Here is an 18364-nt window from a genome sequence, read left to right as displayed (position 1 = left end):
GGCTCTGCCAAATACTTTCTTAAATTTCTTTATGGACCAAGGTCACACTTATGTGCTGTTTCCTATAATCGTGTATGTAAGATTGCAATTAGATGTTCACAATCTCTGTATGTGTGAGTTTATTTTGTCACAGATGCTGTACTATGATGCGAGTTTGCATGGCTCAGAGAACAAGGAAAAGGTGAATTTTATGTCTCTAAAATATTCCCTTTTCTGAGTTTTTGTGACCTTGGAGGTGATATATGAAGACGTTGAGATTTGAGTTGTAAGGTCGCAGGCTCCACATGGGAACTCTGCAGAAATGTTCTAGTTGGTTGCGCTATTTTATACAACAGTTTAAGATGGTGATTTTGTTTAATTTAGATAAACATTGTAGTTCAGTACTTGTAACTCATCTAAAGGAAGATGAAGTGTTCTGTAACAGACCTTTTTTTTTCAGTGAAGAACAAATCTAAAGCTTTTTGCCATTAATTTATTATAAAAAACACCCGGTCTTCTGTGTTGTACTTGGTGCCTGAAAAATACACTGACTGTAGAAAAATGTACAGGCTATGACTGAAATAGTTGCATTTGTTGAACAACTTGGCCTCAGTTGGTTAAAAAAAAAAAGTAATGAGAAAATCAGTTTGAAAACCTGACAAGATGAAAAGCTTCCATTAGGAAATAAATGCTGGGATTCTTTGATTAGCACTGCTTGCTTGTGAGGTGCTAATATGTGGGAGTTTGCTTCATGTGGGGTCTCAGTTGGAATCCCTGTGTTAAGTACTGAGCTATATGATAGTTGTTTAGGAGTCTTGGATGGTTGTCGTCTGGTGTACTGGGAGGAATGTGACATTTTGGGGGAGAAAGAAAAACTAATAAGAATAATCAACAAGGAGGGACATGCAATTGAGCCTTGTGCTTACCCCATGTAAGACCACTGCTGGTGCCAGACAGCTATTGCAAGTTTTGCATGAGATGAAACATGATATGGGTAGGTAGAACAAACGATGTTAAGTTGTCTATCTCGCCTTCATTCTTGCAGGTTGGGTTCGTAGCCGATCCTCGGCTCTGACTCGGCCATCTTCAATAGCTCAAGAGCCGTTTACTAGCTCGAGGCTACCCCGTATCCCATGATGCCTGGCGCTACCTACCCAGATCTTGTTTGCCGCTTCAGCTGCGAGGTTGTCTTACTGGCTCAGGCTTGTATATTTTTATTGTATTTTCGATATTTACTTAAATTTATTTACCTAAATTTAACCTTTTTGTAGTGTACCTAAATTCCTTTAGTTGTGCTACCTTCCTATAGCAGTAGTATCCTGTTTTTGAAAACTCATTTTACTTGGAGACTTCCCCCCCTCTTTTCCCTTTCACGGTAGCCATTTAAATTAGAGGCTAACCTTCTATTTCTTTCTACTTTAAAAAAAAAAAAAAAAAAAAAATGTTTTTAGGTAGATTTGTTCTTCTTTTAGAGTAGTTTCTGTCTAGAATACTTAGACTTTATTTAATTTCAGTGTGTTTGTTGGGTAACTGTATAGTTTTATGTTAATTTAGTTATCCCTGCTAGCTTGTTTTCTTTTTGTGTGCGTGTTTGACCTTGGTCTGTGCTGTTAACATGTCCAAGGATACTAAAGTGTCCGGATTTAAGAAGTGTGACTCATGCTGTCAGAAGATGTCTCTGACAGATGGTCACACTTCTTGTGTCTACTGTCTGGGCGTGGTGCACCTGCAGGACTCTTGTTCAGTTTTTCATGCATTCAGCCCAAGAGTCCTGCAGGAGCGCAAAAATAAGTTAATCCTTCGGGGTTTGCTTAAGCCAAAGGATTCACCGGCCAAGGCTCAGCCTGTGAAATCCTCCAAGCCACCTAAGTCTTCGGCTCCTAGTTCTGAGCTGTCGTTGGGTGAAGCACTACCATCCACCTCGGGTCCAGCTGGATCCGATGTGCCTCCCTCCCAGTCGGCTCCAACACGTACTTCGGAGCCGTCTCTGAATCAAAAAAGATCTAGGTCTCCCTCCTTGGAGTCGATACCCTCAGCTCCACGGTCACCTCTGCTCCAATCGGAGCGCAGTCATAGGTCCTCTCACTCCTCTCGGTCCTCTAGGCTTTCAGATCATGATTTGGAGAGAGTGGTCAGTAGGTTGTTGAAATCGCAGGCCCTAGCTAAAATATCCAGCCCCCCTCATCACGTGTCTGCTCCATCCACTGTCGGCTCCAATACCTTCTCCTTCGGTTCCGTCATCTGCTCCGATCCCTTCCATGGTACCGTCCTTGGAGGGATCTGGGCGCAGGGACTCCCTCGTTGGCTCCGAGGGGACAAGTGGCATCGGACACTTGTCCGACCCTGTTCTCCCCCTCTGAGCTTCGGTGCAGGTGAGCTCGGCTCCTACATCGGCTTTGGAGCCGTCCCCCTTGATGTGGGGAGGGATTCCGATTTCTTTGGAACCGGAGTCTTCTCTTCGTCCAGGCAGGGACTTCTTCGAGGTCATGAGGAGTGTGCTGGCCCCTGAGTCAGTCCCACGATCAACCCCATCGGCTCCTCCCCCTATGGTGCCTGCGTCTGCCTCTGCCCCTCCTCCTGACCCCAAGAGTGGGGAACCAGAGCTCCAGGGCACCCCTTTGGGTGTTTCTTCCTCTTCCGAGGCCTCCCCTGATCACTCAGAGGATCCACCTCGTAAAAGGAAGTGCAAGAGGAAGCACGTTGACTTCCCTGAGTCTGTCACATCAGATACCGACTTAGAGGATTTGGAAGGGTCCCCGAGATCCCCCTCTGAAGATGTCTCCTTTTCAGACATCTGTGAAATGCTTAAGCAGAGGGGGAACTGGAATACCCTTGCCCCTTCCTAGGATGAGTCTGTATTCCTGGACGTGTTTGGTTCCTGACCTTCCACCTCCTGGGTGTTCTCCGCCTTTTGACCCACTTATGTCTGTGGTGGCTCGGAAGGCGTGGTCAACTCCAGACACAGTGGAACAAACCCCCAGGAGACCTGCTAAATTTATAACTGCACCTCAAGACAAACAGTTTTTAACGAAGGGCGTACCTGTTGATGCCATGGTGGTAGCAGCAGCCAGAAAGAAGGAGTTGGCAGAAACTTCGTCATCTGTCCATCCACCTAACAAGGAGTCTAGGACTATGGACAGATATGGGAAGCGAATGTTTGCTTCAGCGACCTTCTCTATGAGGTCTCTGAATTATTTGTGCCATTTCACCCGCCTTCAGCGGGATGTCCTTAAAGAGCTTGGAGATACCCTCCAGGATCCGTCAGCTGAGGGGGCTCAAGCTAAGGTAGCCTCCCAGCTGGCGACTCTGAATTCACTTGTTAACTCCTCCATGAGGCTCATTTCTTATGCAGCCGATGGTGCGAGTAGAGCCGCAGGCACAGGTTTTGCCCTTAGGAGGCACGCATGGATGCGACTATGTAATTCTGCGGAACCCTTCAGAGCGTCTTTCACCAATACCCCCTTTGATGGTTCTGCTCTATTTTGAGCACAGGTGAAGGACACCCTAACCAGGTGTGAACAGGAAGGCAAGACTCTGCCGTGGGAGTCCGTTTTTCCACTCATTCCAGACCATACCCCAAGGGTCAGAAGAGTGGGAAGATGTGGTTCCAGAAATCCCAGGGAGCCTTGCCTGACGCATGTGGTGAGTTCCCCTCCAGGGGCAGAGGAGGGAACAATAACAGACGCCACCCTCGTGGCAGAGGGGGTCCGCAGAACCAGGCCAGCAGAGAATCCTTCTCTGAGAAGCCATTTCAGCATCCCTGAAGGGGGTTGCCCAGCTGCCCACCTCTGGAGGCAGTTGGGGGAAGGCTCTTGCTGTACCCCAAAGCCTGGCAAGACCTAACACAAGACAAGTGGGTACAGTTGATCATATCCGGAGGTTACAGAATTCCCTTTGCTTAACCCCCGTTACCGTCAAACAAGTCCCTTCCAGATGTTCCACCCAATCTAAGGGACCAAGCAGCCAAAGAAATTTCAAAGCTGCTACACAAAAGGGTCATCCAGGAAGTCCCAGCAGACCAGCTCGGATCCAGAACTTACTCAAGGTTCATTTTGGTACCAAAAAAGACAGGGGACTGGAGACCCATTCTGGATCTCAGCAGATTAAACAGGTCTGTACAAAGAACAAAGTTTTGGATGGTCACGCTCCAGTCCATTATACCCTTCCTGGGTCAGGACAATTGGATGTGCTCTGTAGATCTTCAGGATGCGTACTACCACATCAAAATGGACAGGCGCTCCAGAAGATTCCTTCGCTTCCAGCTGGGAGCCAGTCATTATCAGTTCAGAGCTCTGCCCTTTGGTCTCACCACAGCCCCCAGGGTGTTCACCAAATGCATGGCAGTGGTTACGGCTCACCTGAGACATCAGGGATTCCAGGTGTTTCCATATCTAGACGACTGGCTCCTCACTAACTACCACCAGGCATCATCTCCTGCAAGCCAGAGACTACACTATCAAAACTTGCTCCAGGCTAGGTATCACAATAAATTTTGAAAAATCTGCATTGTCGCCCTGTCAACATATCACTTATATAGGCACAAATTTAAATACAAGGAACATGTTTGTGAGCCTTCCACCACACAGGGTATCACTAATTCGCCAGCAAGTGCAGATTTTATTAACATACAAAAAGACTCAAGTCAGGTTCGTCCTCCGAACACTGGGTTCCATGGCATCAGCAATTCTTCTTGTTCCCCTAGCCCGCTTTCATATGAGAATCCTCCAGTGGCTCCTATTCACACAGTGGTCCTTCCAACAGCTTCCCATGTCTCACAAGAGTATGATCACAGAAGCATGCAAGAAGCACCTCGCTTGGTGGATGGTCTCCCCATCAGTGTCCCAGGGCAGACCATTTGTGCTACCCCCCTCCAGTCGCCACAGTAACCATGGACGCCTCCCTGATAGGGTGGGGGGGGGGCATTATCAGGGCAGGACAGTCCAAGGCACCTGGCAGCCTCACGAGTACCATCTGCATATAAATGTCTTGGAGATGAGAGCCGTGCTTTTAGCGTTGCAAGCCTTCAGGACTCTCTCCCTCCCGGGACCGTTGCAATTCAAACGGACAATATGTCAGTGGTGTGGTACATCAACAAGCAGGGCAGAACCAGGTCTTATCCTCTATGTCGAGAAGCACTCAGACTCTGACAGTGGGCGATCTCTTCCCAGCATTTTCTGATCGCAACGCACATCCCTGGGAGGTCCAACGTCATCGCAGACAGGCTCAGCAGAGCAATTCTCATGCCTCACGAGTGGTCTCTGAATCAGGTAATTGCGGAACAGATCTTTCGCAATTGGGGCCAGCCTTGCTGCGACCTTTTCATCACACCCTTAAACAGCAAGTGCAGCAATTTCTTCTCCCTTCTTCCACTTCCCGGCCACTCCCCCAGAGACGCTGTAGTCCACGATTGGCCTCGGGGACTTCTTTACGCTTTCCCTCCATTTCCCCTAATACCCAAACTGATACAGAGAGCAACTGCGTTGGGTTGCAGAATGATCCTCATTGCCCCTTACTGGCCTCGACAGATATGGTTCCCATTCCTGCATCATTGCCTTCTCAATCAGCCTTGGATTCTGGATCTTATTCCAGATCTACTGATTCATCAGTCGGGCAGACTGCATCGATCCCTTCAAAAACTCCAGCTCTCACAGCTTGGTTGCTCCACTTCCGACCTTAGCCAGGCCTCCTAATATTTCCTCCTCTGTGCGTGAAATTATTGTCTCATCACACAAATCCACAACTAGGAAAACTTATGCTAGCAAGTGGAAACGTTTTTCTTGCTGGGCAGAGGCTAAGAATATAGACCCCTTTTCAGCCCCTGTCCACGAGATTTTGGAATTTTTAGCGGAACTCTTTCATTCTGGTTCCGCTTCTGCTACAATCAGGGTTCAGTTAGCTGCCATTTCGAATTTTCACATTGGGTTGTCTTCTAACAACATTATGTCTCATAAGCTGTGTAAAGCCTTCCTCAAAGGAACCACTCTGCTTAGGCCCCCAGTGAGTGATCCTCCACCTCTGTGGGATCTAAATTTGGTACTAGCTTCCATAATCTTGCCACCTTTTGAACCTGCAGCATCTTGCTCCATTAAGTTTTTATCCTGGAAGACTCTCTTTCTGGTAGCCATTACTTCTGCCAGACGCGTTTCGGAGCTTCAGGCTCTATGTATTTGTCCTCTGTACTTAGTTTTTCATAACGACAGGGTCGCTCTAAGGACCAGTCCTTCCTTCCTTCCTAAGGTCTGTTCGCAAAATAATTTAAATCAGTTCATAGACCTTCCTGTGTTTTTTCCTAATCACACCAACAAGGCAGAATATAAATTGCACCAGTTGGATGTTCACAGACAACTGCGTTTTTATTTGCATAGGACAAAGGACATCAGGAAGTCGGACCAACTTTTCCTTTCCTATGCTGAGGGCAGACAAGGCCTTCCAGTCTCAAAAGTAACCCTGTCTAGGTGGTTGTCTCACATTATTACATTCATTTACCAGTTGAGAAACAAAGAATTATCTATCAAACCAAAAGGCCACTCTACTAGGGCCTTAGCCACCTCGGTGGCCTTCCAGTCTAGGTTGCCCATGGAATCTATCTGTGCAGCTGCTACGTGGGCTTACCCACATACCTTCATCTCTCATTATAAACTAGATATCTCCTCCAGAAACAGAGCTGATTTTGGTTCCACTGTTCTGAAGAGTTTGTTTCAATGCGCCACCCAGGATAGTAGGTGCTAGGGACGCTGTCCCAACCAGCAAGAATGAAGGCGAGATAGACAACTTAACATAAAGAAGTGATGTACCTACCATAACGTTCCATGTTAGTTGTCTTCTTCTCGCCTTCTTTCTTGCGTCCCACCCTCCATCCCCCTATCCTAGTGGATCAAGAGGAGCTCCCTTTTTCAGATTTCATTGGCTGAACCTTCTCTGGGTGTCCTTTTTCTGCTTAGATAGCTTCACAGCTAGGCCCAAGAGCTACTAGAGCAGAATTCTTCCTTAATTATGTCTGGAATAGCTTTATCAAGCGAGATCTGGGTAGCTAGCACCAGGCATCATGGGATATGGGGTAGCCTCGAGCCAATAAACAGCTCTCGAGCTATTGAAGATTGCAGAGTCGAACCCAACCAGCAAGAAAGAAGGCGACAAGAAGACAACTAACATGGAACGTTATGGTAGGTGCATAACTTCTTTTTATTTAATGTCACAGGGACTCTTCCACCCAGAAAAAGTACTAGTCTGTTTTGTTGCATTTTGGCATCAGCCTCTTAACTGTCATGTAATTTGGAGAAGTGATGTTGAGTGTAGTTCGACTGTGTTTAACTGGGTCTGTACCACTTCAGCTAAAATTCAGTTCAGCGAACAGCATTTTTGGTTCACGTACATCAAACAAGCCGTTCGTCTAACTGTTCATACTGCAATCGTGATACAATGAAGATAAGGAAATTTGCCCTTTCCTCACTGTAGTGCGATCTCTGAGTTGGTATATGTAATTAGTGGTGATTGTGGGGGACACAGCCCCCGTACAAGACCAGATTTAGATGAACGGCAGATTTCAATGAACGGCATTTCCGATGTAATATTGTTTGCTGAACTGTCACTTTGCTGAAGTGATATAGACCTGTTTAACTTGTATATGGGGTTATGTATGTGACATCTGTGATAATTCTTGAAATATTGATGTACATAAATGTAGAAATAGTTCTGTAGAATGTAGACTAAGAAAACATATAGTACAGTTTGAAACTGAAATTCATTAAGAAAATTAGAACTAAATTGTAAAGTAGAATTGGTAAAGAGTACAAGGCTAGGCAAATGAGAGTTGTAAAAATGAGTGTGCGAAGAAGGAAAGATAATCAAGCATAAGAGAGGATGGTTGTGGTAGGCTACATGTGTAGGTTGTATAGTTGGGCACCACTGTTACGTGAAAATGGTTAAAGTTCGTCATCTTCACATTGTATGGGTAAGAAAGACTGATCTTTAAATAGTTGCATGTACCCCATGTCTGTTTGCCTAGTCTTGATATACCCGATATACTCGGATGGGTATTCTCTCAATGCACTAAGCGGTATTGATTTCCTAGACACTTAGAGTGATCAGGAACATTTCAGCTGGCAACATCCTTTATAGAATGCTGTTAAAGTGGTAGTAACTGCAATTACGGGGGATAAAGATGTGGGGAAAGATAGTTATGGCCTTGGTTTGATATGTGGTAGTCACATTGACATTTACAAGGCTTATGCCCTTTCTTTTACATAAAATGTGGGTATTTTTTTGTGACAGCTGAAAGAAGATTAGGAAGAGACCGTGAGCAGTGGGAAACCTGGGGCCTTCTTGGGAACACACATGCTGTTGTGTGGGACAGCTGGGAACTGCTTGGGAGTACATTTGTTGATGTGTTGGACAAAGGGGGCCTGTTTGGGAGCACATGTGCTGACATATGCGGTACAGCCACGCCCTGCTTGGGAGCACACGTGCTGACGTGCGGGACAGCCGGGCCCTGCTTGGGAGCACATGTGCTGATGTGCGGGACAGCCGGTGCCTGCTTGGGAGCACACGTGCTGACGTGCGGGAAAGCCGGGGCCTGCTTGGGAGTACACGTGCTGACTGTATTTCATGACAGTGAAAGTCAAAAACACGTGACACTGCAAAGCATCTGAAAGTGAGATTACTCAGTTGTATAAATTGGTCTTTTTTGTTACTTGTAAACAATATTCAGATGAATATTGGAATGAAATGTTGATGGATGTACTTTGTACCACATCTAAACGAAGACTGTTGCAATAAAATCATAAGCAATACATTTTAACTTTTTGCCACATTTGCTGATCAAAAAACTACACTGGACAAGAATGTGAAGAGATTAAGCTTTGGTATGCATTGCTTGCTAATTTTTTTTTTTTTTTTATAGGTAAATGGGTGGGACATGACAATGGTGACACATGATCAGGCACGGAAACGTCTTACAAAGTCAAATGAAGACGTGGTGAGGCTTCTGGTGACCCGAAAGTCTTTGCAGGAGGCTGTTCGAAAGTCAATGATGTCCTAACATTGTAAATGAAGATGATATGGAAAGAACCAATAACTGCAGTGTGTATCATACCTTTGACAATACACGGACTCCCTAGTAATTTGCACTGGTTGGATTGTCAATACCTCTAGAAACTGATTACTTTTTTAAATGACAATAACACTAAACTTAACTGGATTATGTGTAGAAATCCTGACCACCTACACCAGGGGTCTCAAACTCAGATGACCCTGAGAATTGTAGGATGAGTATCAGCACTCTCAGCCAGGGACCATTGTCTCGAAATATCATTGTGGCTGTTAACATAGTGCAGTACTTCTTTCACCTTGAATTTTCTTTGAGGGCTGCTTGGAGCCCGATGGCCCTGACTTTGAGATCATTGTCCCATGTGTACTTATATGATGCTGCATTTTAAGGACATAGTACTATCTAGAAAATTTTGTTAGAAAACCATTAAATTCTTGCCATATTAAAATAAACACTTCCCCATATTAGTGGGTGTCTCTTTCCTAATTTTATCAAGGCCTTTTTCTTTTATGAGCTTTGAAATCATTCTTTATTACAGCCATGAATATATAGGTATATCTGTGTAATTACTGTACAGGTGTGTTGGTACACCTCATATTGAATGTAAAGTGTAAACCCCTTAAGTTCACAGGATGTGCTATTGATTCTATGTAAGGAAATGTATTCAGTTTCAAAACATTCCATATGTAAACATTTTGATGATGAATTTGATCTCTGAGTTGTGCTTTTAAACTTTTTCTTTCTTTTTTTTTTTTGTATACATGCAGAGGGCTCTGGTTCATGAATTTTGTGATTATTTTGTTGGTTCATACAAAAATGCAGCATGTAGGGTTGCCAACTCACAGGCATTGTTTCTAGGTTTGATTCCAGTCTAACCTTCTGTACAGATAAGAGATGATGTCTCAGAGCCCATACGTTTTTGTTGCCCATCCATAGAACATGCCAGTATGTGAATTATTGATTCTTTAAATTGACTGTGTGTAAACATCCTGCAGTGGACTGACATCCCATACAGATGTGGTGGTTCTCTGCCATATGCTTGCTTCTCAGTAGGCTGGGTGCCTTGTGCAGCCCTGAATGAGGGGAGGTAAACTAGGTATCCAAAAGAATGAATGGAACTTTTCCTTATAGCTGACTATATTAATTTTAGTTGTTTGTAGTTTATTGCATGGAAAATGCATGTATCTCTGATATATGCAGTAGTCATATGTTCACAGCTTCACAACACAAACACTTTGTGAATAGTAACACATCTGCTGCATCAACAGTGAGATGTTAAATGAACATTACTATAGCCAAGAGCCTTGGAAAGAGAAGATGAAAATGTATTATACCTTTTAAAGTTCCCTTTCTAATCTTTACTATGCAATATTCCCTCTCATTTGCACTTGTCTAGCTGGGTATATGTAATTATGCTAATTATTCTGTGGTTAGCATTGCTGCACAACAGCAGTTCTGCATTTTGAGTCTTGGCTAGGGTGCCTTTTGGATATCATCTACATGTCCTGTGTGTGCCTTTGTCAGTTGCTTATGTTCTCCACTCCACCCCTTGTCCAGTATGTGCCATTGTAAACTGGCAAGATAGTGTGTGCTTCCTGCAATGGGCTTAGCACCCTGTCTGGCTTACTTTCTTTGCTTTGTGCCCACTGAGTATGTACATAGGCTCTGCGTACCCTATCATTCCAAATTGGATTAAGCAGCCAATATAAGAATGAATAAGCATCACATGATCAGTAAAGAATTAGTCAAAGTAATTCATTTAGTCAACTTCTGGAAGGGTGTGCACACATCCCAGTGATAACTAGAGCTCTTAAGTTTCACCTACCATGATTTTCAATTTATTTTTAGTTCAAGAGATTCAGTGATGTAATCTTGTTTTAATTGCAGATGCAGTCTGCACACCAGTGTCTTCAGTAAATCCATTATAATGTTGCAAAGAATAGTAATAAAAACATAATTTAGGTTGGCATTTAGAGTACTGAAGCTGCCATTTTAATATTAAAGATCTCCTCACTATAATTTAAGTTTCACTGCTGAGTATTTGGTAATATTTTTTCAGTAAATATTTACTGAAACTTCTAAAGTGTGTGCCTTGAAGGGGATCATGAACAGATGTGCCTGTTTCCACTGTATTGGTCTGTAAACAATTGGGCCTTGTAATGTTATGATGTTGTGTGCACTAGAGGTCTGAGCCACACAATGACAACAGACCAAATAAAGTGGTTAACTTTGTAGTCAGACAGTAGGTATTTTACTCCTTTCTTCCTGTCAAGTGAATTTTTTACTGCAATTATGGATTCTTTCACATTATCAGTCACCGTGCATTCTACTAAGACAAATTCAAATACACACTAGTCAGGTACCTTTGCAATCCATATGAATTTTATGACCATAATTAGAAAAGATCCATGTCTGTAGGTCAGCAAATCTTTTAACAGAGTGCCAATCCATAGGGGAAAAAATGGCCAAAACAACTGTTGATGCCCCTGAAACATAGTTTATTTTTGCAGGTAGCAAACCCTTTTGCACCCCTCTTGTGGAAGGGCCCCCTCACTACCCAAACTTTAAATGTACTCCATGGTCCCATAATAGTGGAGAGAAAAAAGAAAACTCCACCGTCTATGGAAGTTTTGGACAGTTTCCTTTGGTGCAGCTACAGTCACTTAAATGGTTGTTGTTCCAACACATTTGTAATTAAAGATATTTCTAGAAGACTCCATGAGTTTGTACTTACTACAGACATTATATGTAATGCACTCCAAATCATGAAATGTTTAGGCAGATCAGAAATCCTTGGTACATTGACTTGACTTCAGTCAAATGACAACAGTTTAATACTTTCATTGGAAGGAACTGCTACTCAAGTGCATTTCTTCTTTCCTTCAGGTGGTCTAGTTTTAGTGCAGAGTATGCTGGGACTGGCTTTGATAGCTATATAATGGCCCACAGAACCAAAGTCTTTTTAACCTTTTTTCACCAGTGCTGTGCACATACTTCAAATTATTAAATTTTTAATTTATAAATCATCTTTGATTGTACATTGGAAAATGTGTAACTGTTTTGTAACATTTGTCATGGACTCCAAGATAACTTCCAACATTTTGTTGTCGCTGTTCTGAAAATAATCGAACCATGTTCCAATGTCAAAGTTGCTGTCTTTCGAAACAAAACTGTAACACTTAAAAATGCTTAGTATTTGCATAATTGTTAATAGATGAAGGTGCAGCTGTTGGCAACTGACTTAAATCCACACAACACTCATCTCAAAACTAGTGTTTCCAAGGTATTGTTAGGGGCACTCAGGATATAGTCATATTATTTACCTTCTACCCATTAGTGCTGTCATGGCTGTCGTGGTGAGTGGGCGGGGATGGATTTTTTTAGCCTGTTACCAAACAGTACATACCTTTGTGTAGAGGGGGAAAAGCACCTCCTGTAGCGACAGGATATGGCAAGAAAGCCATATAATTAACTTAGCATGGGGGTGTTAATATAACTTAATGGAATAAAACTATTGTAAACATGCCTGGGCTGTTTTAATTTAAATTCTAGCATGTATTATTGTTCAAAATTAAATAAAAAATGTGTATGCTGTGATGTACATAGCATATCCCTTCCTCAGTGTTTGAACAGCACATGCCCAGCAGGGTTTTTATGTAGTTGAGCAAATTCAGAAGTCTGTGTGTAGAGGATTTCTGTGTCATTTTAATGACGTCTGTATCTCCACTTCATTGGCGCATGTCATTCATAAACACTGGAAGTACATGTCTCTGTCTAGCTACCCCTCTTAGTCTGATCTAGCTTAATAGGTGTGACTCGGGGGGGGTACAGTCTATATTTCCTTTACATATAGCTTCACTTGGGAACTGGTAGCTGCAGTGAAGTTGCTCTTTTTATTGATTCCTGTTAAGTTATCTGTACTGTTTTAGGATCCTGTTTGATTATTTGTGCTTACAGTTTTGCATAATGGGATGTATTTGCTTTGATTGATTAACAGTGCATAGTTTTTAACTGCATGGTAAAGTAGGATATTTTGCTCATGGTGCAAGTTTTCTTGTTTAGGGTGGGAAAAATTCTTATCAGTTAACTGCACCCAGGTCGTAAGTCAGCATGTTATGTAAACATCCACATTTAAAAAAAAATGTTTTAAACAGTGAAAGGGAGTTCTAAAATATACGAATAAATTGATAGAATGATCCCTGTTGTACTGTGTACAGATTACCTTAACACACTTAAGAAAATTATTTTTGAATTGATTTTCTTGTGTTATAAACATTCGTGACATATTCATTGTCAGGAAGGCTGTTTTGTACCTGTAAGAACTAGTTCAAAACCTAGTGTAGTTTATTGACTAAATGTAGCCTAGCAAGGAATGTTGAATAGCTTATTTTGCTTAAGCTCACTGAAGCTGGGAACTTTGACTCACTGCTGTTTCACAAGGAACTTTGGCATTCTGCTGTTCGTCTGTTCCACAAGGAACTTTGGCATTCTGCTGTTCGTCTGTTCCACAAGGAACTTTGGCATTCTGCTGTTGGTCTGTTCCACATTGATATTCTAATCAGACGTGATTCATTCGGTCAACTGACATTCCGTGTAAGCAGTTGGGTCTACATCGTAAGCCAATCTGATAAGGGAACCTGGCTTTATGGCAGTATGCACCTACTTGGTCACCAAATGTAAATGTTGTTTTGATAATATGTAAATTATGCAGAACACTTCGCACTCCTTGAACTTTGTGCAGACATTTGTTTAAAAATTCAGTAAATTTATAACCAAGTTTTTCACTGCCAATACCAGTGTTGATGTGTTTTTTTTTCTTATCAATACAGCAGTAACTGATTAATCTCTACATTTTAGTTATTAAAACTATGCTTATTGTCTGCTCCAAATATTGTACACTTCTATGCAAAACTGACATGGTCATGCATTGTTCTGTGACATGGAGTATCAGTTCATGTTGTCTTCACATTACATTGTGTTCTTTCTAGAATATTTACTACTGTTTTTGAAAGCTGACCTACAATAAACATGTTACTTCTGTTTTGCTCAATAAATATGTATTATGTTACAGTGCCATTCCCTCTAAACTGCTTATATTTTACTATTTACAAAATGCATTGCTAGGTCATTTGTCTGTGTTTATAAGGCAGGTAATGGTGGTGTGAATTAAAACAGACAAGATCCTGTCATTAAAGGACAGCTTAGTATTTTTGTTGATTAACATGCATGTGTAGGAGATTGTTGTAGTAGCAGACTAGCATCGCAGTATCTAGGGAAATATATAGGGAAGTATATTTCCCTTTGAACCATGCAAAAGATCTCTTCAGCAACTAATAGGTTCATAAGAGATCATTAAGCTGATGGCGTAAGAGCCCTTACAAGCCTAGCCAATATAACCCAATTTTACCCAATAAATGGTCTCCAAGGGCCTAGAGGATGGCATAGGTTTGTGGCTATGCTATGGGTATTACCCCTGTCCATAAGGGATGTAGTTTCTACCTCAGGAGTGAATTTGCGATTCCTCATCCATTGGTCCAAGTTGCATTTGAAGAGGGCCAGGGAAGAGCTCTGCTTAACGTGAACAGGAAGCCTGCTCCAAAGAAGGGTTAATCTCTGAGACATGCATATATAGCTCTTCAGCATGTTCTGCTTGAATCACAGACCAGGTTTAGATCCCTAGACCTGGTGACCTTCATGCTGTTTTGCAGATGTGCAACAGCTCCATCAGGGCTGGATTCGTGTGTGCCTTGTAGGTTAAGCATAGATCACCCCTTAATAGTCTGTAGGAGAGAGAGTAAAGGGATACGGCTTTTAGTCTGGCCACATAGGACATGTTATTTACACCCTGTATTTTCTTTGTAACCTCTGAGGTCACTGCACCCATTGTGTCTTGTCAAGTACATTCCAAATGGCGCATTGTACTCCATTATTGGTCTAATGAGGGATGAGTACACTGGGACTATTAACATCCTTGGATTTGGAGTGATACCTTTACTTATAAGCTGGCCAAATAGGACTTCCTCATTCCTGTGGACACATGGTGGTCAAAGTTCAGACTACTACCTGTCTACCTAGATCTCTCACTTCTGAGTCTACTCTTAGGGGTATGCTGTTGATGTTGTAATCTGCAGGGGTATTTGGCTTCCCAAAGGCTATGATGATGCACTTTTTCACATTTAATTTTATTCCATGGCACCAATCACCAAGCACTAATCTTTTGCCTGATTTAGACCCTTCTGAAGCATATCTACATAATTGGGGGATTTGGTGATTACCCCCAGCTTGCAGTCAACAGCAGACTTTGTCATCCAAATGCCTTCCACATTAGCTTTGAGTTCAGAGAAGTGTATTCAGAATAAAAGTGGTCCCAGCCTTTTGGCGCACCACTAGTAACGGGCCTCTTACTGGATCAGGATTCTCCCACTTTAACAACATGTGTCCTGTCCATGAACCAACTGGCTATTCATCTGGTGAAGTAGGGATTTATGCCCAGTTTTGTGAGTTTATTTATGGGTTCCTATCAGATAGTCGAACTTCTGCAAGTTCGAACCTCATATGGTCGAGACCGTAAGTTTGAGCGTTTCATCAGAAATCTCCGTAGGGGGAGGTTTCCGTTTTGTTCAATGTGGTGCAATCTCGGAGTTTGTATATTTAAGTAGTGGGGATGTGGGGGGTGCAGGGGGGCTGCTTACAACAGTTTATTTTGTTTTATTTTATTTATTTTTTTGTATTTTATCCATAGTCAGAGTTTTTAACTTCGAACAGGATAGTTCGAACATTCCATGTTCAAAGTTATTAAACTTCGACTATGTGATATAGACCCTTTATTTATACCACCAGAGTGGGGAATTGTCATATTCCTTGGCCAGGTCAAAGTAGGCAATATGCACTGCTTTACCCTTCTCAAAGAAATTCACCAGGCTTAGTAGGCATAACCTGCACTTGACAAAGCTGAAATGGGTTGGGTCCAGTGTTTGGGGGTTTCATGTGTTAGGTCCATGATTATTCTTTCCACGGCCTTTCAAATAAAACTAGACAACTTTTTGGGTCTGTAATTTCCTGGATCAGTTGATGGTCCTCTTTTTATGCAGAGCTATGACTGTTGCTGTCCTCCATGTTACCAGGTCAAAGCTGGTCTGGAGGCTGTGGTTAAATAGAGATCCTTATGGGCTTGATAGATCCTGATTCAAGCTGTTTAAGAGGCAACGTAGTATATCATCGGGACCCATCCAAGCCATGTTTTTAGCTTTAGAGAGCGCAGTGGCTACCTGTTATGTGATGATTGGTGGGGGAATGGTGGAAGGTATTTCTTGGGGGATAACCGGGGTGATGGGGAAGTGAAATTTGAGCTGAATTTATCAGCCAACAGACTTCCTATATCTTTTGGCCGATTATAGCTGATGCCGTATACAACTAATTCTGCACATTGTTGGGTGTTGCTGTTAAGATTGCAGACAGAACTGAAAAATGCCTTATGGCTTTCCTTAGCTTGGATAATTGTTTTTCCTCAAAACCTGCTTTTGAAGACTTGCCTGGTTCCCAGATTTCCTTCTTTAGACTAATGAAGTTTTTACTTGGTTGTGCACACTCTCTTACGTCTCTACAGGATTTTTTCTTTCTTTTGATGTACAGTCTATTAATATCAGGGGTCCACCAGGGTAGCTTGGTTTTTGCAGTTTGACTTAGGCTTATTTTGGTCTGGTACTGCTGTTTTCTATGCAGTTGTTTATATGGTCGTACCGGACATTTGTGCATGCCTCGACATAGGCTTCTGTGGTTGGGGAGAGCTTGGAAGCTAGCTATGCAGTCACTTAATAGGAGGTAGTTTGCCTTAGAGCAGTTCAGGTTTTTGGGGTTAGGTGGAGGGTCTTACTTAACGTGCATTTCAAGAGAGGCCACTTTGTGATCTGCTCTAACCAGTCAGAACATCACTCTTGGGGGTGCAGTGCTCATCCATATTTGTAAGTACCAGGTCCAGGATATTTGTGCCACAGTGGCAGTGCAGATTAGCTGCTCCAGGTCATGTGAGTTAAAGAGCACTATAGTAGTGTATAATGTTTTGGCCAATGTCTAAAAGCCTAGTGGTGACTGGTGAAGACTATCCCTGGCAAAGCAGAGCGGTCTGTCATCCATGTTCTCCTAGGCTGACAAGTATTGGATCCCTTTAAAATTACACCAATAGTTAAGCAAATTGTTAGTCATTTTCTGTTGGTATTGTGGCATCATCCTTGGGTATGTCATAATGCTGTTCAGTGCTAGGCTTATACCCGCCTGTGACACACATTCTGAGGGCTCAGTCATGTCTCTCTTCATAGAGTCCGTGGAGGCAAGTCTGTGGTCATTTATGCCCACATAGTCTATAACGGAGTCATACTGGTACTTGGGGTTAAGTAACTTGAGTGCTTGCATGATCTGGCAGATCATGTCCTGACAGGCAACTAATTGTGACCTTATCCAGTCTTGTAGGAGGTACATCATCTCTCACAATGAGTCTACTATGACCAAAATATTGGGTTGTGGGGTGTTTCACATTATGGGTTGGTAGTTGAAACACAATGAGATGCGGTTTTGTGTGTTATGATGGGACTTGTGTTGTGTGCATGCAGAGGTTCTCAGGACTGTGCCTTAGAGGCCTTTGAGGTAAGTTAGATGCGAGCACCTCCACATATGTGGGTCTATGTGTCTGGTCCTTTGTAGGTGAGGTGAGTGGTGTGTGTGTGTCGCTGACAACCTGTTTGTTGTTTGTCTATGTATGAGATTTTAGCCTCCAGTGTCATTGTGTAGTTACATCTCTCACTTGCTGTATTTGTTTAGATGCCCCTGCCCACCAAGCTAGATGCAGAGATAGGAAAGTGCCTCTCCATGGTTGCAGGTCCTAATGTATACTTGGCATGCGTGGAGGGTGTTTGCAACTGGAAGAAGGATGGGTGCTCATTTGGTGTAATCTACAACTAACCCATCCAGCAGTGCTGCCCAGCGCCCAAACCATATTCTGTTTGAGCAGTGATAGTACTGTTGTAATGTAATCTAGACCTAAACAGTCTCAACTAAAAGCGGCAATGCTGCTCACCTCACAGACTGGTTGCTCCCTGAGTAATGGTGGGACTGAGGTAAAATTCCAAGGTAGTATTTTATTTATAGGGAAATTACAACTTCTGGTGATTGCATATATACAGGGCTCCATTAACTGCCATTGCATCAAGAGCAGCTTCACTAAAGCAAGAGGTTTCTATACGAGCAGAAAAAAAGCAAGTTTTGCACCAGCTATGCCCCAAGGCCAATCAGGTAAGCATACCATAAGCTTTCCACCAGCAATTCCCAGCTCCTATAGGTGAAATC

The 18364-nt window shown here is 42.8% G+C and overlaps 1 protein-coding gene across 2 annotated transcripts in view; it reads left to right on the top strand.

Moving 5' to 3' along the window:
- TAX1BP3 (Tax1 binding protein 3) overlaps positions 1 to 14101 on the top strand; it is a 395888-nt gene extending 381787 nt beyond the window's left edge. For both annotated transcript variants that reach the window (XM_044090707.1, XM_044090706.1), the window contains exon 5: positions 8879 to 14101. In XM_044090707.1, coding sequence (XP_043946642.1) covers positions 8879 to 9016 — 138 coding nt within the window. In that variant the 3' untranslated portion in view covers positions 9017 to 14101. The remainder of the gene's footprint in view (positions 1 to 8878) is intronic.
- The last annotated feature ends 4263 nt before the right edge of the window (positions 14102 to 18364 follow it).

The sequence above is a fragment of the Protopterus annectens genome, chromosome 13.part0 (genome assembly GCF_019279795.1).
Source record: "Protopterus annectens isolate FY-2018-M chromosome 13.part0, PAN1.0, whole genome shotgun sequence".
NCBI lineage: Eukaryota > Metazoa > Chordata > Ceratodontiformes > Protopteridae > Protopterus > Protopterus annectens.
Note: the sequence above shows the minus strand (reverse complement) of the source record. Positions and strands in the feature narration are given on the sequence as shown.